This window comes from Siphateles boraxobius, unplaced genomic scaffold, assembly GCF_051911475.1.
Source record: "Siphateles boraxobius isolate OS27281-9 unplaced genomic scaffold, OSU_SipBor_1 8, whole genome shotgun sequence".
In the NCBI taxonomy this organism is placed as follows: Eukaryota; Metazoa; Chordata; class Actinopteri; order Cypriniformes; family Leuciscidae; genus Siphateles; species Siphateles boraxobius.
In genome coordinates this window covers 4,287,342-4,314,372 of record NW_027509208.1, presented here as the reverse complement: position 1 = coordinate 4,314,372, position 27,031 = coordinate 4,287,342, and the positions used below count along the sequence as shown (strand labels likewise).

General features: G+C 39.4%; 1 protein-coding gene and 1 long non-coding RNA gene across 3 annotated transcripts in view; both read right to left on the bottom strand.

Annotated features, from left to right (window-relative positions):
* LOC143729461 (uncharacterized) overlaps positions 1–6,039 on the bottom strand; it is a 39,372-nt gene extending 33,333 nt beyond the window's left edge. The window contains exon 1 of one of the 2 annotated variants that reach the window (XR_013200006.1): positions 5,960–6,039. This is a non-coding gene — a long non-coding RNA (uncharacterized LOC143729461). Of the gene's footprint in view, positions 1–25; positions 285–5,959 lie in introns of those variants that run through there. The other variant, XR_013200005.1, reaches the window with a different exon arrangement.
* Positions 6,040–12,282: 6,243 nt separating this feature from the next.
* Positions 12,283–26,156, bottom strand: smek1 (SMEK homolog 1, suppressor of mek1 (Dictyostelium)). The gene is made up of 15 exons (XM_077220036.1): positions 25,067–26,156; positions 24,926–24,981; positions 23,602–23,700; positions 22,874–23,491; positions 18,531–18,608; positions 18,321–18,437; positions 17,966–18,082; positions 17,764–17,895; positions 16,397–16,499; positions 16,091–16,249; positions 14,973–15,142; positions 14,725–14,867; positions 13,941–14,131; positions 13,583–13,794; positions 12,283–13,491 (listed from the first exon to the last, which is right to left on the bottom strand). The coding sequence occupies exons 1-15, from the start codon at positions 25,206–25,208 to the stop codon at positions 13,372–13,374; spliced, it is 2,457 nt and encodes an 818-aa protein (XP_077076151.1). The 5' UTR covers positions 25,209–26,156; the 3' UTR covers positions 12,283–13,371.
* Between the last annotated feature and the right edge of the window lie 875 nt (positions 26,157–27,031).

Sequence of the window (27,031 nt, the reverse complement as noted above, 5' to 3'; positions counted from 1 at the left end):
AAAACAACGAGTGTCAGTAACTCACCGATGGCGTTATGTTCTTTCAGTATTGTAGAAAACCCATATTCCATGATGCCAATTGCCAACCAAGAGTGATAATAAATAAAAACGAATTAAACCAAACGATATCGATTCTGAGGCTCTGTTGATGAAAAGGCTGCCGTGGTTGTAATGCGTGGCAGGTAACTTAATTTGAAAATTGATTCATAAACTCTAAAGTCCATTGCCAGTGTCTGAATTCATAATATACCGATTCACGACGGCATAGGAAACGATGGAGTGGAATAACTGTGTCCATTGTTGTACCGAGTGAACTGACTGAACGGGAACTGTGTCCATTACCATTATTTTGATTCATCCCATTGAATCGAATCTTTTGTTTCACCAAAAAGATTCGCACAGCTGGTTCGCAATTAATTCAGTCTTTCTGAAGGTTACAGCGTTGCACCGTTGCACCAGTAGGTGGTGAAAAGTGTTTTTTTATGCGAGTCTTTTTATGCAAGTCTATGAATCAATCACTCTTATTTACAAAAACAATGATGATGATGTGTACGGATAAATCATTAATAATACATTTTGCAGTATTCCATAAAAAAAATAACAGTTTCCATTTTTATTCATTTCAGTGTGACTTTTAGAACCCAGAAAACTAGAGTGTAATCAATTCTGTTGATTCTAAAAACCTACTGGGATCGGAATCAGAATCGATTCCAGAAAATTCTAAATGCATTTGCTAAGCAAAACAGAAATTACTTTAAAATGGCAGAGATATATAGATCAAATATAGACCCAATATAATGTTCTCTCAACAAAAGCCTCTTGCCTATAAATTCAAAAAGTCAAAAGATGTCCACTTAGAAACAATCCCAACTTCCCACTTTTTACTGCAACTGTCACTCCCACATAGAAGGGAAAATGCACAAGAAAAGGTCTTTCATGCTGTGGCCCTATGCCTCAGGTCATAGAAGGGACTGCGATTAAACATGTTTTTGATTAGCGTGAAGTCCTAACAGAGTGAGACACATGAACTGAAGGAGACCTGCACAATGGATTTGATTGTTAGCAGTGCTCTTCCTCTGAGACCAGCACTGACCTGTTAGCCCGTGACCACCGGCGGAGACAGTAGACAATTACATTTCAACAAATCACTGATCTTCAACCAGCCATAAAATCTGTGAATATATTACTGCACCTTTAAATTCAAAACCAGCTGTTACTGTACCAATTCTGACCCAGAGAGGGTTTGTCAGAGGATCTGAATGGTGCGCAGTGATTTGTGGTCGGTGGGGAACGGCTGAGCCTCAGCTAGGGAGTGCTTCCTGTGTCATCTCGTGAAAGGCCATTTTACAATCTGAGCGGTGTAGGCTTTATGGACAGCAGGAGAGAGATCTCAATGCCCCTGATGTACTTTTACAGAGATGACTCTGTTCTCTCCCTCAACACATAAATCGACACATATTAACCTTGTTTCCGAACTTTTAAAGAAGTCATATTATTCAACCCATATGCAGATGAGAGAGAATAGTCTGCATTGTACCATAATCCATTTTAAAAGGATAGTACACCCAAAAATTTTTCTGTCATCATGACTCTTATGCCGCTTCAAACCTGTATTACTTTCTTTCCTCTGTGGAACACAAAATAAGACCATTTAAAGCCTGTTTTTGTCCATATAATCAAAGTAATTACAGGGTCCAAAACAACACTGGACCCCACTGACTTTCATTTAATGGACAAAAAAAAATGTAGACAATGATATTATCATCTTTTGTGTTCTAAAGAAGAAAGAAAGTCAAACATGTTAGGAATGACATGATTAAACAATTTTGAACAGGAAAAAGAAGTCACGCTGTCATCAAACAAAGTGATGACTTTGCAGAACCGCATACTAACATATACTCTTACTATTTTTCTCATATCTTTCTATGGCAAAAATAGTAAGAGTAGTATGTTAGTATGTGGTTCCAAATTTAGCAACGGTCTCTAAATATTTAAACAAAGATGTACTAACAAAGATATTAGAAAAAAAATTATTCCAATGAAATTTTATTGGAATTCTATAAAAAAGAAAATGCTGAAAGGCCTGGCTGTTGCCCTAAACATTTTGCTTTTCAAATAAAGATCATACATAAATGTTTATGGATATTGGAAAAGAATTTTCCCTTTGTAATACTATTAAGGAGTCTATGTTATTTGTTTATTTTTTCTTTTTCTGTAAAAACTCATTTCAAGATAACATTGAATGTCAAAGAAATTATTTGTTATTATGAAGAGCATTGACTTTTTTTATTAATGTGAATGACAAATTAGTTATTTATTTACAAATGCCCAATTCATATATATATATATATATATATATATGACAGCATACCATTTTATAGCATACAATAAAAAGTGCCAAAAAGAATTTAATAAATTGCATTAAAAATTTCCCAATGCAAACAAAGATGGTGGAGGACCTGAGCAATGTTAAGAGCCTGTTTTAAGCATCATTGTGTGTGTGTGTGTGTGTGTGTGTGTGTGTGTGTGTGTGTGTGTGTGTGTGTGTGTGTGTGTGTGTGTGTGTGTGTGTGTGTGTGTGTGTGTGTGTGTGTGTGTGTGTGTGTGTGTGTGTGTGTGTGTGTGTGTGTGTGTGTGTGTGTGTGTGTGTGTGTGTGTGTGTGTGTGTGTGTGTGTGTGTGTGTGTGTGTGTGTGTGTGTGTGTGTGTGTGTGTGTGTGTGTGTGTGTGTGTGTGTGTGTTAAGGGTTATGAGACAGATATGAGAGCACTGAGAGCAACACTGGTCTTTCATGCTGTTGTTTTTATGATGCACTCAAAGGAGCTCTTAAAATGAACAGAGGGAGAGAGAGAGAATAGATCCGTGCTTCACACACAGCAGCCTGCAAAAACACATTTTGTAGCTCTTTAACAGATGTTGATGACATTACGTACCAGTCTTAAAAAAACGTTTATTTTATGCAATTAATAAAATGTCATAAGATTTTTTTCATCCATGCCCAGAGCTAGGCTAAAAGAAGGAGCATGTGGCAATTTGTGCACATCTGTGAGTATAAATCAAACACGTGGGCTCTGACACCTCAGTTAAGGGACTTTAACATGCCGGTTTGACAGTGGCCTCTGATGTAGAAGGATTTCAAAGATACCATGTGATGGCACGCCACATGTGCTGATGAGACGAGAGAGCGCTGGTCTGGGACTTGTCACCAGACAATCCACCCACTTTCAACCCTGAAACAGTTTAAAGCGGTGGGAGAGCGAGAGAGAGCATGAAACAGAGTATCACAGTGCTAAACAGCAGTACAGTTTGACACACTTCTCTTATCTCGTGCCCAGGCTAACCGAGACCCCCAGGCTATTGACAGCGGAGAGAGAAAGAAAGATGCTGAACATCAGCTGAGACTGACATGCTTCTCTTATCTCTCGCCCAGGCAACTCAGAGAGAGACGGCAGCAGTCGCGACCCTTTAAACAGTTGCAGACTGTCATGACGGCCAACAGCTGAACACCGTACACCATCCAGATCTATGAGGAAGTTGTAAAGACCCCCAATTTAAATATATAAATAGTAAAGTCTGTAAAAGTTTAATAGTGATGTTTTAACATTAAAAATCCAATGGCGCTGCCAAAAACAGCACAGATGCACAGCTGTGTATAGGTTATATTTACCCGCTAACAAGGAATACGTGTGTGTGTGTGTGTGTGTGTCTGTGTCTGTGTCTGTGTGTGTGTGTGTGTGTGTGTGTGTGTGTGTGTGTGTGTGTGTGTGTGTGTGTGTGTGTGTGTGTGTGTGTGTGTGTGTGTGTGTGTGTGTGTGTGTGTGTGTGTCCGTCCACATGGTACAGCCATTCCCTCTTCATGCCTGCTCAAATACGTCTATTGATAGGGTAAATTTAACATGGAAGATTGTCCTGCTGTAAACCACACTGTTTAGCCCACAGAGACCAATATGTGAATTTAATAAAGCTTGTTCAAATTTCTTTTCTGTCTAATCAGAGTCCGTTTACTCTTTATGCAAGCCGGAGAAGACTGTGGGCGGATCATGAGGCTGAGGCTAGGGTTCAATCTTGACAACCATTCACTGAAGAAAACCTCACTCATGAAACCATTCATTGAACACAATGCAAAAAGCTGCGCTCAGATTCACAGAGCAAAGAAAAAAAAATGTTCAACTCTTCAAACAAAAAAAAGAGTTTTCCATGTGACAGAAATATCTTCAAATTGGCCTGATTCTGAAGAACAGTATAGGGTAAATTCATGACCTCGCCATGTTTTATTCAGTTATCTTCCTTGAAAATCAATATTTTTGTAATATTTTTTTTATAGGCTAATCCCTTTTTTTTGGTAAATCAAATAATATGGGTGGTGATGATCAATTAATACGTCAACAAAGATACCTTCTATATCATTTATCACACTGGTAATATGGTGCTGTATAGATGATGTAGGCTAGAAATCGCATACTTCCCTACTTATTGGCAAGAAAACCTTATGTAAAATAAGTAGTATATCCGAATTCATCATATTCATAAAACATTAGACGAAAACTTCCCAGATGACCTACTTCTTCCGATGAGATTCTAAAGGGCGCTTCCAATGGACACTACTAATGAGGCCACAGGAGAGGATTTGTGAACGGCTACGCATCTGGCGCTATTTATGTAATGCCTCGGACAGCCTCTGTATTCGGTCCAATTTAATCCATTGTGAGCAAGACACGTAAAAGCTTTTAAAAAAACCTGACTGGGGTATTACCGATTTAATTTATGTTGTAGAATAAAATAAATAATATCTTGAGCTTGTGTCAACCTCAGACCTTATATCAGGCATTCAACCAGTACCCATTGACTTTGGGACATTGGAACCTAAAGCTCAAAACTGCTAACTTGGGAAGTTATTAGCAAAACTGGCAACTAAAAAGCAGTATGCCAAAAGTATATTAGAATATTAAGTATTTGCGAAACAATAGGCAAACAATACCCAACTGTCTACTGAGATTCTGGGCAACCAGTGGACACTTTACTATCCCATGATGGGAGAGGAATCCACAGATTCTAACAGTTAAATAGGCTACTGCACATTTTGAGGGACGTATGTGACTGCATGTTTTGCACACACAGAAAATGTGCATAGCCTACTCTACAATACATAGCCTGCAGAAATGGTATGGCGATATGTTATTCCAAGCAGTATGATTTCCAGTATGTTAAAAGAGATAATCAACCAAGGTTCATGATGACAGCATGCAAACAGCCTAAACCCAAACTGAACAGATGTAAACACATATAGGAAGCAACCAACACTTTGGAGATGTTTATGATCATGCTACACTGAACAAAAGGCTTTAGTGAGCATTCCCAAAGATCAATCACATTTAAGACGTTTATTCAGTAATCAGCCAAACTCAAAATAAAACAAATCCCAATCATGTGAATCAGCCAGTTTCTTTAGCGCCTTAATCTCAACCATATGCGCAAACTTTTGCCCTCTGCTCTGAGCTACCGGGCACCGTTAGACACAATGACGCATAAACGGAGAGGCGCCCGTGGCTCCTCGCTCCCACCGAAACGGATACGCCGCAGTTTTACACGGTGATTAATCACACAAACAGACACGCTATGCTGAACATGCCCTCCGATCACCTCCACAGCGGCCGCCGGGCCATAAGGAGGCGGCCCGGCCGACACAGAGGCCACTTTGTGCAGCGAACACAAGCGATTGTTGGTAGGGGCGACAGGGTCCAGTTGTGCACATGAAAGTGCACATTGTGCGGCTGTTTTGACAACCTCGACGAGAGACGCTGAGGATTTCCTGTTCGGCAGACTTTACTGCCCCTAAACGATTATACAATCTGTCACAAAAGCCTCTCTTGGGGAAGAGGTGATGTTGACTTCGCCCGCCATCTACTGGTGGATTAGAGGTAGTGCACGTGACTTGAAGAAGGCCAATAAGTGGTACTCACTGCAGAGTCACGTCCAGCTCCTCCTCTCTGGACGTCTAATGGGGTTTAGGGATAGAGTCTGTATGTGAGTAGGGTTAGGGTGTGGTTGGAAATTCTAACTAGACCCATTAAACCAAAATTACATTCGCTCCTCCAGCTGGACGTCTAGCGAGGAGGAGCTATATGTAAGCTCCACCCATTTGTTCTGCAGTGAGCAGCCTCATTAAAAAAATGCAATTGATTTGCTTCAAATTTAGTTTGAACAATGCAAGTGCACATATCGTTTTTCAAGCGCAGATTTCTTGTCAAATATTTCACTCTAGTTACAATGAAGTTTTATAAGTGCAAAAAAGACAAAAAGAACTGCATTGTAGGTTGAGGCAAAGATTATCTGTAACTCAATTTCTTTAGTAACTAGGCTGCAATTATTTTATCAAATAAAACGCTAATAGTACAAACTACTATTACAATTTAAAACAACTGTTTTATTTTATTTTAATATATTTTAAAATGTAATATATTCATGTGACATCAAAGCAGCCATTACATCCAATCTTCAGTCACATGATTCTAATATGCTGTCAAGATACATTTCTTATTATTATCAATGTTGAAAACAGTCGTGCTGCTTAAAATTTTTGTGGAAATCATGATAAAAAAAATCAGAATTCTTTGAGGAATAGAAAGTAACTCAACCCCTGGTCAGAGTCTGACTCCACCCACTGGCAATATTTGAAAAATGCTGGAAAAGTGGGCAGTAGTAGGGAGGATAAGCCCAAAAAATAGGCCTTTGACTTCAAGTCATGATACAAAGGTCTCCTTTGGTATGGAAGTACCTTAGGGTCATACAAATCAATTTATCCTAAGACACAAGTGAGATCACACTTTATATCAGAAATAAACATGTTTTTTCAAAAATGGCCGCCAATACGCCAAAAATACTCTAGAGCCCATATCTTTGCTTCTGTTATCGCTATAATGACAAATTTGGTGTCAACGTGTACATTTTTGGGGTCAAGGAATCCAATAAAATTGGTTTCAAGTTTAAAAAAATAATAATTTTCCCCATACCATGACAATTGGGGGCAAATATGCACATTTCACATAAAAATTGTAATCAGAGGGACTTTACTTATCTTTTCGTTCAAAAAAATTTAATTTTGTATTTAAGCAGTGCAGCTAATTCTGTACATTACATTTGTCCTAAGTACCATGAGATTTCGACCAGTCAGGAGTAGCCTATAGCATATCAGTTCCTGCAACAACACATCCCATCTGCACCAGGAGCTGTGACAGCTGTTGAAGGTCAGAGGTGACAGGTTAACACTTTGAGGTTCGTATGACTTTCTCATTAAATAGAAAAATGTTTTTAATGTTAGATAACTAATAAATAGCTAGCTAGTTGACTATGGAAAAAAAAACCTTAGAGGGAAAACCTCTTTTCTCGAGAATACTGAAGCCAAAAAATTATCCTTATAATTTTTATTAATTTAAAACCTAGCCGAGGCAGCTCGCGCGCCCATTGGATGCTATGCGACAACTCCTGCAACCTATCAAGGCACTGCACATGACGTAAGCACCAATGAGTGGGCGTGTGGGTGAATGGGCGTGGCTTATGCCTATATAAGCCAGAGCTCGATAAGATGCTCCTTGGTTTTCATCGACTGAAGCGAAACCAGATGGTAGCACAAGCATGGCAGGGTTACGCAACACTCATTCCCTCTTCTAGAGAGAACCGAGGTTACGTTAGTAACCGTGACGTTCTCTTACGAGAGTACTCTCATGTTGCCGCAATGTTCAGTATGCGCTCTGGCGATAGTCGCGCTGTCATTGACAGCGAGTTCAGCTCTGTGCCCAGAAAGGATATTTCCTGGCTGGGGGACAGCGAGCTCTACGCCCAATTGACTGTGAGACCAAGATTCTCGAGGTGTTCGAGTAATATGGTCCTGTGATCTATGAGCTCTGAATGAGATCTAGCTAGAATCAGCCAATCAAAAGCGCGAGAGCAGCGTCCATGCACATCATAATATACAGGATGCCAGGGACAGGCCGAACGGTAGGACTGTGTATTGATATGCCTGGCCCTCTAAGGCGAATCTCAAAAATCCCCTGTGACGAGAGAATGTCAGACTCGCTGTCAGATCCACAGAGACTTGTGCTCTGAAAGGAGTGGCAAGTACTTTGGGGACATAATCATGTCTTGGTTTGAGGATGACCTTGGAGTCATTAGGCCCAAACTCAAGGCACGACGCGCTAACAGAAAGTGTGTGTAAGTCACCCACCAGCTTGACTGAGGCGATAGCCACCAGAAAGGCTGTTTTCAATGAGAGATACTTAAGGTCCACAGACTGTAGAGGTTCGAAAGGGGCACCATTCATGGCCTCCAGGACCAAGGAAAGGACCGAGGGGGGGCGAGGAGGGTTCATCCTTCTAGCTCCCCTGAGGAAGCGGACTAAAAGGTCGTTCCTACCCAGTGACTGGCCATGCGAATATTTGACAAACGCAGCAATAGCCGCCACATATACCTTGAGCATGGATGGGGATCTACCCTTATCCAAGAGCTCCTGTAGGAAGGAGAGAACCTCCGACACCCCACAATCTTGTGGATCCAGGTTGCGAGCTGAGCACCAACCTGAGAACACTGACCACTTGGAAGCACAAAGCCGTGAGGGCGCTCTAGCTTGCATAATCGTGTTTAACACTCCGTCGGGGAGACTGACGGGTACCCGTTGATAGCCCACACATGCAGAGCCCAAAGCTCAGGTCGTGGGTGCCAAATCGTACCCCCGGCCTATGAGAGGAGATCTCTCCTCAACGGGACAGGCAACGGAGGCAAGCTCTGAAGCTGCATTAGCTCCGGAAACCAAACTTGGTTCGGCCAGAACGGAGCTACTAGAAGTACACAGGAACCGTTCTCCCTTATACGCTTGATTACCTGTGGTAACAGCATGATCGCAGGGAAAGCATAGAGAGGGCGGCTGGGCCAGTGATGGGCCAGCGCGTCCTTGTTCTTTGTGAAGCATATTGGACACTGAGCGTTGTCTTGAGACGCAAAGAGGTCGACTTCTGCTGTGCCAAAGGTGTCCCACAACAGCTGAACTGAGGGTGGAGGGACCATTCCCCTGGGGGAACGTTGTCCCTGGACAGCCTGTCTGAACGCACATTAAGATGGCCTGGCACATGCGCCGCTCTCAGCGAGAGTAGGTTGCGCTGAACCCATACAAGGATGCTTTCTGCCAGTGCATGAAGGTTCCGTGATCTCAGACTGCCCTTGTGATTTATGTAGGAAACCACCGACATGTTGTCCGTGCGGACAAGGACATGGTGGCCCTTTAGAAGGGGAAGAACCGCAAGGCGTTCTCGACCGCCTTCATCTCTAGACAGTTTATGTGCAAGCTCTTTTCTTGGCTTGACCACAGGCCAAAAGTCGGTCTGCCCTTATAGAGGGCTCCCCAGCCCGAATTGGAGGCGTCTGTCGAAACCACTATCAGTTTAGAGATTACTCCGAGGTTTACACCTGTCTGATACCAGTCGACCGCCTTCCAGGGCTCCAGAGCTGTGACACAGTTCTGAGTTACCTTGAGACGTAAACGACCGGATGCCCATGCTCGACGCAGGACCCGGGTCTTCAGCCAGTGCTGTAAAGGGCGCATGCGAAGCAGACCTAAACAAAGAATTATTAAGTTGTGAATGGACTGTGTGTTTGGCATGCGTTTTTTAATAAAAAATTGCATACTTCACCTCCAATTGTAATGTTAAGGACAACATTATTGTTTTTTAGTCTTGGAACCTATTTTATTTGACTCCTTGACCACAAAAATTTACCCGTTGATACCAAATTTGTCATTATAGCTATAACAGAAGCAAAGATATGGGCCTCTCAAGTATGGTCTGCGGCCATTTTTAAAAAATGTGCGTATAAGATACAAAATGTGATCTCACTTGTGTCTTAGGATAAATTTATTTCTATGGCCCTAAGGTACTTCCATACCAAAGTGGACCTTTGCATCATGACTTGAAGTCAAAAGTCACTTAACCTCCCTACTACAGAGCCCAGCGGAGGGTTGGCATGCACCTGTCCTGAGACCTGCAGCTCTCTGTAGGTAAGGGCGTGGTGAGCTGGTGCCTGCTTACATCACGCTGTACCACAACATCCAATAGGAAAATTCAACTGCAGTAGCTACCGTTCAACCTGAAGAGGGCAGCACTCAGACGTTTTTACACCATATATTGTAGAATTAAAACACTTTATACCCAAATGTCAAAAAATTTACTCGAATCAATAAACAGCATTAATGAAGCCCCAGTCATACAGATCATTAACTATAAGTTAAGTTACCCTTAAAAGAACAGCAGTTATTTGAAATAGAAATATTGTGTAACATTGTCTTTACTGTTACTTTTGGACTTTAATACATACTTTGTGAAGGCCTATTCATTTCTCTTTTTTTAATTTTTTTATCTAAAAATACAGACCCCCTAACTTGTGCATGGTAGTATAGCTACATGTTTCATAAAGAGCAACTAATTTTAGTTATACATTGTCAAGTGTTTATGCACTAAATCCAAGAATGGAATTTGATTAACAAAACAATTGACTTACTCAGCCTTCTTAGCCATTAAGAGCAGATTACTTAACCAGGTCAGACAGATTTGAAAAGAAAGACCATGCTGGTTTTACTGGACAGCACTATACTGGTCTAAGCTGGTTTTCCAGCAGGGATAGTTGAAAACAAATTGGATAAACCATCAGCCCTTTCTTGATTTGCTGAATGATATTTCTAAAGATCCTGATCTGAATCACTCAGTAGCTGGGTGACTTCACATCAAAGGACACATCTGTAGAAACTCTCCATTGGCATCCTAACAGGCTCCATACGCACTGGCACTGCCACATGCCAATGGAAAGGACCAATAATTCTCAACAAATAAATAAAACTCGGCTTCAATGTGCACAGACCACCACACACGAAGAGGGAGACACTTCAGCTCGTGCGGTGATGTTGGCACAGTGCGTCTCCTTTGAGGAACTGCCAGTAGCTCTTGGATTTGACTGGCGTCGGATGGGGATGAGCTGAACGCTGTCTGTTTGTGTGGCTTGATTTGTCATGGTTAAATTTCAAATTAAAAGGCACTTTAGTGCCAGGACACTGGCAGGTGTATGTGAGCATGATCTCCCCAAAGATGAGGCATATTGCATTCGGCAATGATGAGAAGAGATGAAGTGAAACAACATATGGTAAAAATCATTCATGGAGAAGGGCTATATCAAATGTATTGCTTGTTAAAATAGAAAACCCAACCAGGATTGATCTGTACAAGCTGAGAATTGTTTTCTTTTGTGCAAATGAGATTTAAATCAGAATACATGTCGTAAAACTTTTACAGCACGTCATCTGGATTTCCATAGACCCTATCTTTCTTTAATAAAAAAAAAAGAAGTATACTTTTCATAAAATTCACCACCGGTCAAATGTTTGGAAGATTTTTTAAATGTTTTTGAAATAAGTCTCTTAGCAGCATTGGTCAGCCTGCATTTCTCAAATACAGTATAAACTATGTGAAATATTTCCTCTGATGATAAAGCTTTAAAGCTGATTTTCAGCATCATTACTCCAGTCTTCAGCGTCACATGATCCTTCAGAAATCATTCTGATTACATAAGAGACTTCTATTTAAAATAAATGTTTTTCCCCCATTCTATTCATCAATAAATCCCAGGAGAAAAAGCATCAGTTTTGACAAAATTTTTAAGTTTCCAACATTGATAACAAAAACAATTTATAATTTAGCACAAGTAATAATAAAGCACCAAATCAGCATATTAGAATGATTTGTGAAGGATCATGTGACACTGAAGACTGTAGTAATGATGCTGGAAATTCAAATTTGCCATCAAAGGAATAAATTACATTTTAAAATATAATAAAACCAAAAACAGTACATTAAAATTATATATATTATCAACAAAGATAAATGTATTTTTTGCAAACTTCTGACCGGTGGTGCATAAAGCCTAAAAGTTACTTTCTGGCTCCTGCTTGTTGCTCTTATTTTTGCATAAACATATCAATGAAGGTGAAGTACGCCCTCTAGTGCATTTTCACACTATTCTCAGGGTTTTCAAGTACAAAGTGAAACAAATGATATTTCAGAAAATAAAAACTGTTATCTTTAATTGTGTGCAGGTTGTTTAGAAAGCTTCCGTCATCGGAGGCAGGACTTTCCACTGACGTATTCAGATGAGCAGACAAGAGGATCATTTCAGTGACCAAATCCCATTTCAAAAGACAAAACATCAGCACAGTTGACATGATACAGGGAACCAGCACAACCGTGAGAGATCTACTACAGCAAAGATCTTTTTAATGGTCCCAAATATACTGAACAACTAAGAGTACACATGTTAAAGAAAAGAAAATGAAGATATGACAAAAATCGATCACATCTAGTTCCACTCAATCTTTAATCAAGACGGGCTTACAAATTTTCCAAAAAATCTGCAGTTTTGAAGGGCAAAAAAAGGGTAAAACTATCTCCCCCCACTGAGGTTTTAAAAACCTGTTCAAGTGCGGCTGAAAACGTCCTGAACATTTAAAGGCAGGTCTCTTTTATGTCATTTAAAAAAATGAGAGAGGAGAACAACAGAATAAGAAAAGGAGGGAACTGCTGGCTTTGAAAGAGGAAGAACTTCCGCTGAGCCACGAGAACAACGGTGACATCATAAACAATGACAACCCAGACTTCTTTGCTCCCTAGTGTCCTGTCTGGCCCTAGAAACTCACAAAAAAAAAAGAATCAAGAGGAAAAAAGGCCAACAGAAAAAAGGGCTAGAGGAAGGAGAGAAAGAAATGGAGATGATGTCAGCAAAGGTGAGTGGTGGTTGTGAATTGGCTGGCCCAGTTCGGGTCATGTGAGGTCCTTCCCTGAGAGGGGGGGCAGTGTGTCCTGGTCCAAGCCTGGGACGCTCTGTGGGGCAACAGTTTGAGTGTCTGTGAGTAACTGACTGACTGACTGTGTGTGAGGTCATTTTCTACCCCCAGTACTTTTAGGTTTGTCGAGATTCATTTCTTATTAAATCCTTTTTTATAATTCTTTGTCCAGACCAGTTTTATATTCTCTTCGATCTCTCCGTCCGTTTCACGAGTCTCTCTCTCTCTCTCTCTCCTGCAGATTGGCACTTGGACAAACTCCATGTGGAGACATTCACCTTTTCGCTCTGTGACCGAATCTTCTCCCTCTCTTGCTCTCCATTTCTCCGTTCCTCACATGGCGCCCCATGGACACCTGCGGGGGGCTGCATTCGTTCATTTATCCATTCATTTATGTATTCATTCATTGAGTTTCAGTTTTGAGTTCTAGGCTGAGCGCTGCAATAGTCTCTGGATGAAGCTCCCTTTGAGCATGACTGTGCTGATTGACGAGGGAGTGCTTTAGGAGCTCAGCTTGGACTTCTTGGACAGCGGAGGACTTTCTTCTTTACTGTCTGCATCTTCCTCATCCTCATCCTCTTCATCATCATCAGGATAGTCCACCAACCCCACTAGACCTCCCTGGAATGGGAGAAGATGCCATCAGAAACAAGTAAGCAGTAAGAAATACAATTTTTGGGCATCATTTTCAGTGTTCAGCCTGCATAATCACCTTGGTGGTGACAGCTGCCGTAGGTGGGGAGCTCCGGGCTCCTGTCCCAGGAGAGCTTGGAGAACCAGGTGAACCGGGGTGGAGGGATGCGGTTGGAGGAGAGGACAGACTAGGCTTTGGAGAGCTGGAAAAGGAGAGTTTAAAACTGGGGCTCTGCCGTCCTGAGAGGCTCGCCTTACCTGTCAACACCTCCTTCTCTTCTGAATCTTTCACTTGGGGAAAAACAGGGGAAAAAAGTAATCAATTAAAACACATCAATCAATGCGAGTTATATTAAAGCATCATGTAGTCAGATATGGAATCGTAGTAGTTGGTCAACAACATCATGCCATCTGCATGTAGCAGTAACGTAACGTACGTTTCTTCCTCTCCATGAACTTGCTGATGGGATCCATCAGGTCCTCGTCACTCTTCATTTTATCTGAGGGCGGCACCACAGCTTCACCGTCCTCCAAGTCTTCCTCATCCGTGTTAAACCACATCTCCTCCTCGTCTTCCAGTGTCCGCGCATCCCGGCGAAAACGGTGATTTCTCAGAATCGACCGCATACTGAAGACAAGCATGCAGGCACAAATAACATTCATTAAAAGCTACATCCACTTGAAAGTAGCCATTACATTCACAATGAATGCACAATACACTAAGTAACTATTACACGCACAATTTTTATTTTTTACATTTCGGCTTTAAAATGTGGATTTAAGGTCCACCGCGCAGGTAGGTCTCGGAGAATTCACCCTTGACTAGATAAAAAAATATATATATATATGTATATAAACTATTTCAATTGTCACTGTTGGTTTTATGGAACCCATTCAACAAGGCCAAAGAATAATAATAGTAATTATTACTGTTGTTACTGTTAAAATATTTTATTAAATTAAAAATAAAGAATATAGTATTTACACTTGTACTGTAAAGTTGAACATTTATTTTACAAAACAACATACTGGCTGTCTTCATTGCTTTCAAATATTAAAGCTTTTATTTTGTCTGAAAACCACAGAGAGACTTTAAAGAGTCTCTTTAGTTGAAAACAGATTTATTAACGATTCTCAATACAAATTTAAGAATTACATCCCTGATTAGTGATTCACTAAATTTGAGGATCCATATGACAATGGTTTTAAACGACTATAGACCTGTCAAGTTTAGGGTTGTCCTGTCTTTCTCTCTGCTGTTCATATCGGAGCTTCAGTCCCTTAAATGTCTGTACATAGTCTACATCCTCCAGGGCTTTCCAGTAGTTCTCTATGATATGAGCCGTCAGGGACTTCACATCCTCCTACACACACAGAACACAGCAATTATGAACAAAATAAAAAATATATCAGTCTAACGGTATGTTCAGGAGCATCAAGAGATGTCATGTTTGGATAAATGTACTCACCACTCTGACATACTCAAACATCTCTATAATGGCTGAGTTGATGAGGTTGTATCTCGATCCATTGTTGAGAAAAGCTTTGACCACTGGCTCAAACAGGAAGTTCCTCATAATATATCTGTTATAAAACTCATCCTTCAGGCCAATGATTTTCCTCATGAAACGCAAAGCACCTGAACAAGAGGAATGATTGAGAAATGTATAGAGAGATTAACAGCCAAGTTATATCTGATGCCTGTCAGTGGGTTAGCATTGAGTGTTTGGTATTTGTATAATAAATTAGTGCTTGTTAACGCTAATGGCCCAGCATGTGTTGTAATAATGTAACAGTAGTCATTATCAACAGAGCCTTTCATATTTAAAATGGATCAGCATCATTGGTGTTATTGATTATGCGGTTTGAATCTTGCCATGGTGAGTGGCGTGACTGACCCCATGTCATGTGTCTAGTACTACTTATCATTTAGAGTCTAGTTCAGAGTCTTAAAAAAAAAAAATCATACTTTCAGTATCAAACCCCACTATGTTCATCAAACCAGTGATCATTAACTAAAACCATAAAAAAACAGTTCTTAACTGAAATATTGGGATGAAAAACAAAATTGAAAGTGTTACCTTGGCATTAAAATATTTAAATTAAATTAAAAATGACAAAAAGCTGAAAACAAAATCACAAAAAAAACCTAATTTGAAAAATAAAAACTATAATAGTATAAATAACACTAAAAAAAAACCACTGTAACCACTGTTGAAAAGCAGAGGATTTGATCTGAGCACAAATGCGTGTCACAGAGACAAGACCTTAGCAGCTCAACAATAGTATGAAAATTGCAAACAAATCAATCTTCATAAATTTGTTTTAAAAGAAATTTACATTAAAAAACATTACTTATAAGAATAATAAATAAATAATTTTAAAGTAAATTTAAAATACATTAAAAAATATATTATTTGTGTTAAGGCATGCAAGAATGGTGGCACGACAATTCACAATCTGAGGTACTGGACTACCATGCAAGCAAAAATCCTTTCTGTCATTCTGATAGCACTTCAAAAACAACTGACCCCACTCTTATGACATTATGAATGTTATATGTATGTGCGTGAGTGCAAATACTCACATAAGGCTAAGAAAGCGTGTTGAGAAGCAGTGAGCACCAGTACTCTGCGGAGGATGTCTTTGTTGATGATGTAGTTCTTTATGTGATACGTGTGATGCTCCACACAGAAAGTGAGCAGCTCTACGATCAGAGCCAGCAGCTGACACGTCTGGAAATCATCTGACAAGACAAACACATGGAGTGAGAAATCTGCAGATGTTACGCCTTTAAATAGGTATGCAAATTTCAATTGAGCAATGATTCATAAAGGCTGCAAACGCATCCAGTCTGCATGCATGCATTTGCACATAAAACCCTAATTATTACCTTTGCTGGGTTTTTCTTCTGTGGTGTTGGCAAGAAGTGGAGCTGAGAGCACATGCATGCAATGCTTATAGAAGAAACTCAAGAACTCAGTCTTCTCTGTTTTCTGTAGGAACCCAGACAAATTAAAGGAGTATGTTTTTCTGACAATGAAAGTGTATATTTGATACATTGTACTAGGGCTGCAACTAACGATTATTTTAATAATCGATTAATCTGTCGATTATTTTTTCGGATAAAATAAAAATTAAAAAAAACATTCATTTCCAACCCTTTATTCAAAAACAGAACTGATAGTGCAAATTCACAGTGCAAAAAATTCAGTGCAAAAAAAAATGGACTAACACAAAAAACATACACATGTATCTGCCAAATATATAGACTTTTTAAAAATAAAGTGCACAAAAAGATGTATATTTTTGTTTAAAGGGACCTGAGCTGTCAGAACAATAAATCATTTATAAAAAATAAAGAAAAATACAAATCAGAAAACTTATCAGGATTTGTTTGAACATCAGAACTGGTTCTCTACACTACACTCGCACACACTCACAAACTTGTTTTTTGTTTATAACAAAATGTTTGACATTATTTGACAAGCAAATGCACACAAAATACAAGTCTCACACATGGATAATAGGTAATAATAATAATTATAACAGAAGATAATATCTCTAGTCTATCCTAATATCAATTACAAATACAATGTATATAAAATATAAATACGATATATGATAATATAAAAAAACAAATACAATGGATTGACCACCTCCTATGATGTGTAAGGTATTTTGCAGCTCATCCTTTCCAAGCATATAGTGAAGTTTCTCTGAGTCACTTAGAGTAAAGATTGAAAAATTCAGTGCTGCAAATTGTGGAAAAAATATTCCCCTTGTAGTGATACTTGGGACAAAGAAGAAAAGCGTTTTCATCTTCTGTCTATCTGATTCAAATCACAGTCTGCCAATTCAGTGGTAAGAAAATAATTGTTGTTTTTATTTATATTGTTGTCCATTTATCGAACTTCCATGCCTCTTCTATAGTAATTATATATTACTATGTAGTATGTACCAATTTACTAATGCTCAGACACACTCTGTCTCTCTCGCACGATCTCGGACAAACTCAGTCTCTCTCGCGGAGTTCGCTTCGCTTTTTCCAGTCCGGCGCCTCATAGATCTGCTCCGCGCTCAACTCAACTCTTTTTAATTTATACCCGCACATCTCTGCCAAGTATTGACTGGCTAAATAATCGCGCGACACAACGAAACGATAATGTAATTCGTTGCCAACTCTTTTAATAATTGATTTTTATCGATTCGTTGTTGCAGCCCTACATTGTACTACATTTATATTAAAACAGGTCTCACATTAGCAGTAGCCAGCATGTTCTCTGGGTCCACTAGCGTCCTGAGCAACCCCATTAACTGTACGGCTCCACCCAACTCTGGATCCGTGTCACAGATCATATGCTCGATGATCAGATTTATCAACAGAATGTCCTGTAAAAAGAGACAATTAGTGACTAGTAGATAGAATGATCACATGGGTCAGTGGGCATGTCTGACTTACATCATCGTTCTGTTGAGACTCCTGCATAACAAACTCTCGCACCATTGAGGGGTTGTACTCCACCAGGTAGGAGAAGATATCAGTGGCTGCTCCACGCACCTGCACATCATCCATGCCCTTTAAAAAGCACACACACGTTGATAAATACAGCAGGGAAGCAGAAGGTTATGGTTTTCATTGATAGGAAAGTTCAAGCAAGTCAGAGACCGTTTTAGATGCATAAGGACTAGATAACATACAATACAAAAGGTCATTACTTGTTAGTAAAGATGTTAACATTTTAAAAAGAAAAAAGAAACCACCAAACTGACACCTGACAATAAATCTGTTCTTTAAAATAGCAAGGATATCTTACAAGAATAACTTCCAGCGCTGGCAGGATTCCCATGTTGGAAAGAGTTTTGAAGAATGCATCTCTGTTCTGTGGTTGTAACGTTTGCGAAAATGCACAAAACTCCTTCAGGAAATTTACCTGGATGTGACACACAATATGAGTTTTGTATGTATCCATTATTTTGAGGAGGAGGCATCCATTAGTAATCCATTAGTAATGCTGCTATCATACCAGTTCATGCCGCTTGTCGTCATCCGTGGCTTCATCAGTTAGCTGTGCAAAGAGCTCAGTCAAAAACTTCTCATCGTCCTGAAAAACAACACACACGTAAGAAACAGAGCTCTGGTTATTACATTAACCTTCATATATATTTTTAAAGGTTATGTCGTTATGCTTTTATGACATGAAATTAATGTTAACAGTCAGTTATGCCTTAAGGGATGAGACTGACAGAACAAAACATCTGATGTCTCAAAACATCTGTGCATTAGTGTCTTAGTGCATAGTGTCTAGAGCTTATTAGATCTCCCGCTGTCTATGATGTCATCAGTAATAATTAAGCAGCAGAGTAAAGCTGAGAAAGAGAAAAATCCCTCAATGCTCTCGTCTTGACTGGAAAATGTTAAGATATTGAAAGCACTCTTAGGTACTGATAACACTGTTTTTTACTGGTTTCTTTGTTCCTCTTTATTATCTACTATTTGCTTGTATGTTTTGCAATATATTTAGTTATTAACATAAGCAATTTTTAGAAGCAGAGGGCGTTGTGTTCAGTGTGCACGCACAGAGAGCCGAGTCTGACGGGGGGGGGGGGGCGGCTCGCAGGGGCTGAATTGACTTCTCTTTCATGTCTTTTTGCACTTGAATGGAAAAATACACACAAAAGCATCAAAATGCCCGTCTTGGTGAGTAGGCCATTCACGTAAATCAGTCATTTATGTCTTAAATTAACATAAACAGATGGGAAAGAAAATGCATATGTAATACTATTCGTGCATTCGGTCTTAATGACAGCAGCCTAAAATTCTAGCTGCAGTCTGTGCCATTAATGTTAATCAAACAACAGAAGACAAAGTCACTCACTGATCTTAACTGAACAACTTTTGTAGCTTTAATATTAATAATAAAATTAATATTAATCCATATTTAATTTATAGAGTGAAGACTATGCAGTATGATTATTCAATTTCTGTACTTGATTACAGTCATTTGTATCTTTGTTCTGCTGTATTTATTGGAGAAGTTGCTTGTAACTTCTTTTTAAAACAAGCAATTTTATTACTGAAGACTCACTTGTCTTCAATAATGTTTGAACTTTATATTAGTTAGGCTAGTAGTAATTGCTGTGTTATCGAAATTGTAAATGTTAATCAATCGAGAGTTGTGAAATTTGACCGGTATCTCAATTTTTTTTCCATCAAGTACGTTTCATGGTGAAGCGCAGCACTGTGATCAGAGCGGATTGATCCGTTCACAGTAAATGCTACTCCGTCAATGCAAGCGCTTTGAGGTCAAGTCACTTTTAATGTGCATTAGAAAAAGCAATATACTCCAAACATCTTTCCAAAGACTTGCATGATGTTCTTACTCCAAACTTACTATATCATCACAGTTGAGTGTTTAAAATAACTTCCTTTTGTGATCTGACGTGGCTTCACGTCACAGGATGAGGCAGAAATGATATTTTATGATATGAAATGATATGCGATTAGAATTGCATTATAAATGTTTTTTGTCTTTATTTCATCCGTCAAAACGTCTCTATCTGCATTTTATTCTGCAACTGTGATAGTTGGCAAAGATCATTTCTGGGATATTGTGGCTTCATTTTCCTACAGTGGAAGGAACCAGAGACACTACACTATTTTGTGCAAAAAAAGGAAAATAATTCTCTAAATTCTCTAATTTCAAGTAAACATGCGAATAAGTTTTTCTCCAGTGTCGTGATAGAGAAGTGTACAGGAGTTTTTTTCTCTCTCAGTGGACCCATATGATTTCCTGACAAATAAAATACCGGGTTAGTTCAGCTAAAAATGAAAATTCTGTCATCATTTACTCACCCTAAACTAAAGTTGTTCCAAACCTAATGGGTTTCTTCTGTTGAACACAAAAGATGATATTTTAAAGAATGTACTATTAACATATTACCGTCAGCTGTCTGGTTACCAACATTCTTCAAAATATCTTATTTTGTGTTCAACAAGAAAGAAACTCATAGAGGTTTGGGACAACATAAGGGTGATCATTTTCATTTTGGGGTAAAATAACCTTTTAAGAAATTATCACAGATTGGGTTTCATAATAATGTAATATTTGACCTTTACCTTTCTAAGGATTTATAGTAATAGCCCTCTTGCAGTGTAATATAGTTATTACAAAAGTAATATTTATTATTTTAATAATTTTATTTAGCATTATTATAATAATAATTTTAAAAAATCACAATTAGATCCAACCCACCTCCCCTTCCCTCTAGAATGAGTAAATATTTGGATGCAATTTTATTAAAATAGCCTGTATTCACAACATTAAAATCTATATTCTGATACTCAATCACCTTTCCTTCCATTGTGTGAATTACAACCATTAATCATTTTGTTTAGCCTGATTTGCCAGATTAAACCTGGTTTTTGATAAATTTTAATTGTTTACATACATTATCCTAAATGTCATTTGAGCTCAATATAAAGTTGTAAATCACATAGAGGCTCAAATCCGTTTTGCAATATTACTTGACCTCTAGCTGAATGAGGGTGATTTGTGACGTATATTTGATCAATGCATGTCGACACCAAGGTTATACGTGACTGATACTGTATTTTACTGTATCACCTTGTCATGGACATAAAAGATTACACCTCGAAAAAAGAGGAACAAATCAAGTGAATGAAAAAACGGATCATATCGGTCATGGGAAAGTATATCTATTTGCTCAAACAAATCATAAGAAATAGCTTTTAGTATCTATGGCCAGTTTATTTAACATCTACTAGATTACATTCAGGTAGTAATGGGATATGGTAATATTAAAACAATAGTGTGCCATATAATATGCACCCTTATCTTCAAAGATGGATGAAACAACCATACAGTACTGAAGAAGCTGGCTGGAGGTTGGAGAATATTATCATCCAGCACGCCTGCCAAGCGTCTGTGACATCACACGATATGGCTCTAAAGAACATGAGGGTGCTGTTCCCATGGAAACAAGCCCCCTCCCCTAACTCCAACCAATATCAAACAATTCCACTGTAAGGTGAGAAGCATGTATAATCAACCCATTTTCATAAAATATATTTTTAACTCACTTTAGCTACAACTGCTGTAAAATCCAACTGAATGATGAAAACATCTTAAATAACAATCACTCCCACTATACTCTTGAAATCTACTATTGAGGTATACTGTTGCCGGTTTTCTACTACATGATAACATGCATCTGAAAAAACAGTTAGTGCTGTTATCCTTAATCTGTAGATCCTTTTGGTGTGGAAAACATATCTAATGACCTTTACAGCAAAGAACCACAGTACAACCCACCATGGGCATGAGATGTTCTCAGGTAATATAAACAGGGAAATATAAGCAGCAGCAACACAAACATGTAAACTTATTCACTGCAGCCTCTGCAAGCAAGGTTTTTTGCTGAGGATGCAATGAATTTGAGATGGAAGTTGCTGCTCTGAAAATCGTGGTGAGAAGGCACAATGACACATAGTGAGCCTGACAATGTACGTTACCTGTGAGATATGATGCTAGAAGCCCAAATGGAGAGTTAATCTATAAAGTTTGTTTCGCTCAGTAGAGTTAACTCGACCATAGGCTTGCTAAGATAGTCGGTGTTGACAGTGTTATCGGTGTTCAGAAGCAACCCCGGTTACTTCACTTGCCCACCGCGGTACCGCCCCCCACCATCGATTTTATTTTTTTATTTATACAATCATTTTGTTCAGTTAGAGAAGAGACATTACAATTAAAAACTGAACTTGTCTGCTTAATAAATTGTGAGCAGAACGAGTGTCGCAGCACAGATCAGCAGCAGAGTCGGATTTCATTTATAACGAGAATGAGGATCTGACTGACAAGGTGATGGCGGAATATTTGGTTTCAGCACCTATTTAAGTGAATTCGTCATTGTACTGTTTTGTTGTTGTGTTGTTGCGTTTTTCATTAAGAGTAATATACCAATGAACTCACCATTCAAGCAATCCGCCCCCGAATTGGAAAATTAACTTTAATTTGAAAGAGAAACTAAAATGCAAACGTCCGCATGGGCATTCATAATGTCGACGGGCGCGGAGCGAGCAGAACAGAGCGAGAGTTTTCAGTTCATTCCTATAGGAATTAATTGAAAATGCTCACTCTGCGGTGCACCACTATGAATGCCTATGCGAACGTGGGCATTTTAGTTTCGCTTTCAAATTAGCGATTTAAAGCCCCCGACGGTGATAGCGGTATTGTCACACGTCGATTAATCGGTGGGAAAATATCCTCACCATCACATCCCTACTCAACCACTAATGGTACAAAGTACACTACTGATCACGTACACACTACCGAGTAGGAAAACCCACCTGCAGCATGCCAACAATCTCGACTTTGTTGAAGAAGATGAAGGAGTGCAGCGTGGAGAGCATGTTTTCTTCAAAGACAGAGGGGGTAGGCAGCACCATGTCCTGAATATACTGCACCCGGTACGTCTGGTGAATCTTCTGCCGCAGCTCCAGGTCTGAGATGGGAATGACCTCTTTAAACCTTGCTGTGGTGGTCAGGAACTCTCGATGCCTCCGCGGTTGGGGTAGCGACGGATCGAACTCCAGACACCCGATCACATCCATGATGCATTCTTCTGAGAACATAACTTCGAAGAGTGCCGTGCGGTTGAGGAGGAAAATGCCTTTAATGATGTCATAGAGGTGGTGCAAGCCTTCACGGTTCTCCAAGTCCTCGCACACGCGAAACAGCTCCAGCAGCTTGCGGATGTAGCCCTCGTTCTCTAGCGCCAAGGCCAGTTTTTCCCGCCGTAACGGAGAAGGTAAGGATGAGGCCACCAGCTCGGCCACCTCCTCTAGCCGGGAGAGCTCACATGGTGGAAGTTCAAGGCCAGGAGAAGACATGTCATCAAAGCGCTCCTCTTCAGACTCATCTATCAGCTCCTGGGTGATGTCTACTGAGGGGTCCTTTCCCTGGACCTGTAAACACAAACAAAAACGCTTTCGGAATAGAGCACAACAACATGCGGTACTTAGAGAAACCTAGAGAAAATATTATTAATGTACATCATTATGATAAGCATAATCACCTGACATATTTTCTCCCAGATCTCATCACATCCAGCCTTTTCCTGGAAGCTGAGGGCCAGGTCATAGTTTTCAGCCTCAGACCAGACTATTAATGTATCCTTCAAAGAAAAATGCAAATACTATCAACAAATGCCCGAAAAACAGGTTACTGACACAAGGAAGTGATATATTCTGAGCTATTTTGCTTCCACAACAAATCTTCTTTCAGACTACTAGATAGAAAACATCCAAAGTATATTTTTAAATATTTATTTTGTTGCACGTTATCGATTTGTGGCTGTAGATTTTAACAATAAAGGCTGTTTTCTCAAAATTAAAGCGCGTAGTCAGAAATCTCAACTTCAGTAATCACTTAAATACACCAAACTTTACAGTTCTATATTATAAAGGTTTTTACAGAGGGCTTTATATACCATTTGCCCGATTTATTTAATATTTTATTAATTTAAAAAAAAATCTGTCTGTTGACTTTTTATTCATGGAGTGATTTAAAAAAGAGAATCCAAAACCCCCTCTGTGAAAACCTTTAACTCTTATATATCAAAGAAAAGTTTTGGAAGTTTATGCAAATTAGTGCATGTGAATGAGTAATTATCAAACTAAACATTTAAACCACCTATTGTATCATATTTGATACATGGATTTCTAAGGCCTCTAAAAGCTATAAGGTTTACTTTATTATCCATCTATGGTTACAATCTATGAATTAAGTATGATACAACAGGCTTTTGAGGAACATTTGTTTGTACATCTCTCAATCCTTACTTTGTTGTATTGCACTGCATTACATGTTTTGCCCCCATTAAACGTACAGAGCTTGGATCATAAACCAAAGCATTTCATTTCATCTTACTAAGAACTATTATTGCATGATTATGATCAGTTTGGACGCCTGAATAAAATTGTTGTTTTCCTTCTCGAGTGTGAGCTCCATTTTTTATTTGGGCCATAAAAAGCCTGATGCATCAAATATGATGTACAAAACAAAACACACATGCAAACTTTTTTTTTAATTGTATAATATTTCAATAAACTGTCCTTACTAGATTTGTGTTCTGAAATTGTTTCTGACTATTATTTCCTATGTCTGACTTGTGACTTTTATATCATATGCTTAACAGGGTTGTTGTACGGTGAATCCTCAACTGGGGAAGTATGGTATGTGATTTTTATTAATCTTATTCAGCTGTGCTGTCTTGCATCTTTATAAGACAAATGTATACTTGACTAGTTCTAACCAATGCATTTAAAGCACATAATCATGAATTATGTTCACAAATGCACTGATGAGTTGTCAATAAGATCATGTCATTTCAAACGCACCTGCTGTTTCTGATAGGCGGTGTTAGGGTTTATTTTTGACTCCAGCAGCAGTGATCCTGTTTTAAAGAACGGGCACATCTTAATTGCAGTCTCAATCAAAAGTGACCATGTACATCATAATTGCAGTGTTTTGAAACCTACCATCACTTTCGGCGCGCACCAGGAGAGACATGCCTTTCAGTCTCTCCACGTAGGCGGATGACACATGTCCCGTCCCCCGATCATCCCACTGGCGATCCTCATTCAGAGTGTACACTTTTACTCGTCTACGAGTGTCAGTCATCCTTGCAAGTAATTCTCAAACAGGCTTTCGCCTTTAATTCAATAAATCTCAACGTCCTTGCCTTGAAGAGGCAACAGAATCTGCTGTCAACTTCAAGCTGAAATGTATGGCTGTCAGTGGCAAGCTGTCTCGAAGCTGATGCAGTATGTTGTTGTGGGGTCTACAACAGTAAACTTGTGCTTTCCAGAAAAATTATTCTGACCAGTCTAGCAATGGCCAGCTAGCGGCTGTGTGCAGCCGAGACTCTCACCAACATACTCAATATTTTGAAATCTTTATAAACGTAACAACAAAAAACACTTCCGTTTCTAAAAGGGGGTGAAACGGTGAGAGGTTCGTTTAAAACGTATGCAGCCAGAGCACGAATACAGAATGTGTTTATTTTTCTCCGTGCCCCCTTACTTTAAGCTAGCTAGGCTAACGCTGCGACTAATTTAGTCAAACGGGGTTAGCGTAGCTAGCGCCTCAGCTAGCAGGCTATCTCCTCGCGCGAGTCATTTTTAACACATAAACGTTCGAAGCGTGCGCGAATTACCTCCAAAGACGTACCGATTACGCTATTTGATAATTATACTCGCGCGCGATCGGTGAAAATGCGGGAAGAGTCGTGTATAAAGCGGCGCATTCATAATAAGCTAAGCTATATTTTCTCCAGGTATTCCGCCATATTCTGGCTAAGGGCCGCGGATGGACCAGCCAGTCTCTTTTCACACAGAGATAAACATTCCCCTATGCAACTAATCGAATAGACTCGTTCGTTTCGCTTTCCGGGATGGCGAATGGCCAGCGGTACCGTCGAGCACAGTGAAATAGCAGCGACGTGAAGGAAAGTAATTATTAGCCCCACTGTGAAGATTCGGCCATCTTGGGTCTCCTCAGAAAGTCGCTACGGGGTTTCCTGTGCTGCAGGCGCAGGGCCGCCGCCACAGTTTAAAGGCACAGTGCGCCAAAATGACCAGCGCAAACACACGGGTGTTTCGTAACATCAAACACTCACTGCTGGTGAAAGAGAAGAAGGGACATGGAGAGGAATGTGAATGAGAGTGAAAGTAGGAACTGTTGGAGCGCGCGTAAAGATAATGAACTTCATATGTTTTGTCATTCATACAGTAAAATTGAATGCAGATGCTTACAGTTGTGCTGTTATTTTGTCTCTGAGACCGAATACATTGTAGTTTCATTTACAGCCATTATAAGTAACAGGAGAAGCCTCTGTTGGAAAAACAGGCCATCCCAGTCCAAGCTAACGTTATGCTTTGGAGCATGGCCAAGTCCCTATCATAGCCAATGTGTCCTTACAGCCATAACTAGGTTGCTCCACCAGCTTGTATATTGTATAACTGTAAAATTTGTATTGTTGCTTGTCCGTGCAAAACTCACCAACACAATGATATGGGGTTGCAAGCTGCTCATGGATTGCTAAGTTGTTTTTGATAAAAGGTCAGACTGGTTAGGGTGTTTTGGGTGGTTGCTAGGTGTTAGCATTTGAAAAAAGACCTGAAAAGGTTACAGTCAGCATTAAATTAAAATTCACCCTGGTTTATAAATGCATCTTATTCTTAATTATATTATTGTGAACAATTCATCCAAGCATGTTTATTTTTTTTATCTAAATGTCATAACTCGATCAGCCGGTGAAACGACAGACTTCTCTTGTGAGGTATGCAGGACTTCTCCTGCCCCTTTCTCACAATTCACAACTTCACATTCATATCTGCATCATCCAATCTACAACTGGTGGTTAATTTTAGGGGTGTGGACCTTCATGCTTCCCTTTTTTTTTCTTCAGAAATGTTATGTTTACATGTTAATCACATCATACT

What these genes read in the sequence shown, in the direction of transcription:
- smek1 (XM_077220036.1), bottom strand. Translation starts at nt 25,208, where the DNA reads ATGACTGACACTCGTAGACGAGTAAAAGTGTACACTCTGAATGAGGAT. An exon ending in AGTCTCAACAGAACGATGAT is followed by an intron (nt 17,896 to 17,965) that starts GTAAGTCAGACA and finishes CTCTTTTTACAG; the next exon opens with GACATTCTGTTGATAAATCT. An exon ending in ACACGCTTTCTTAGCCTTAT is followed by an intron (nt 15,143 to 16,090) that starts GTGAGTATTTGC and finishes CCTCTTGTTCAG; the next exon opens with GTGCTTTGCGTTTCATGAGG.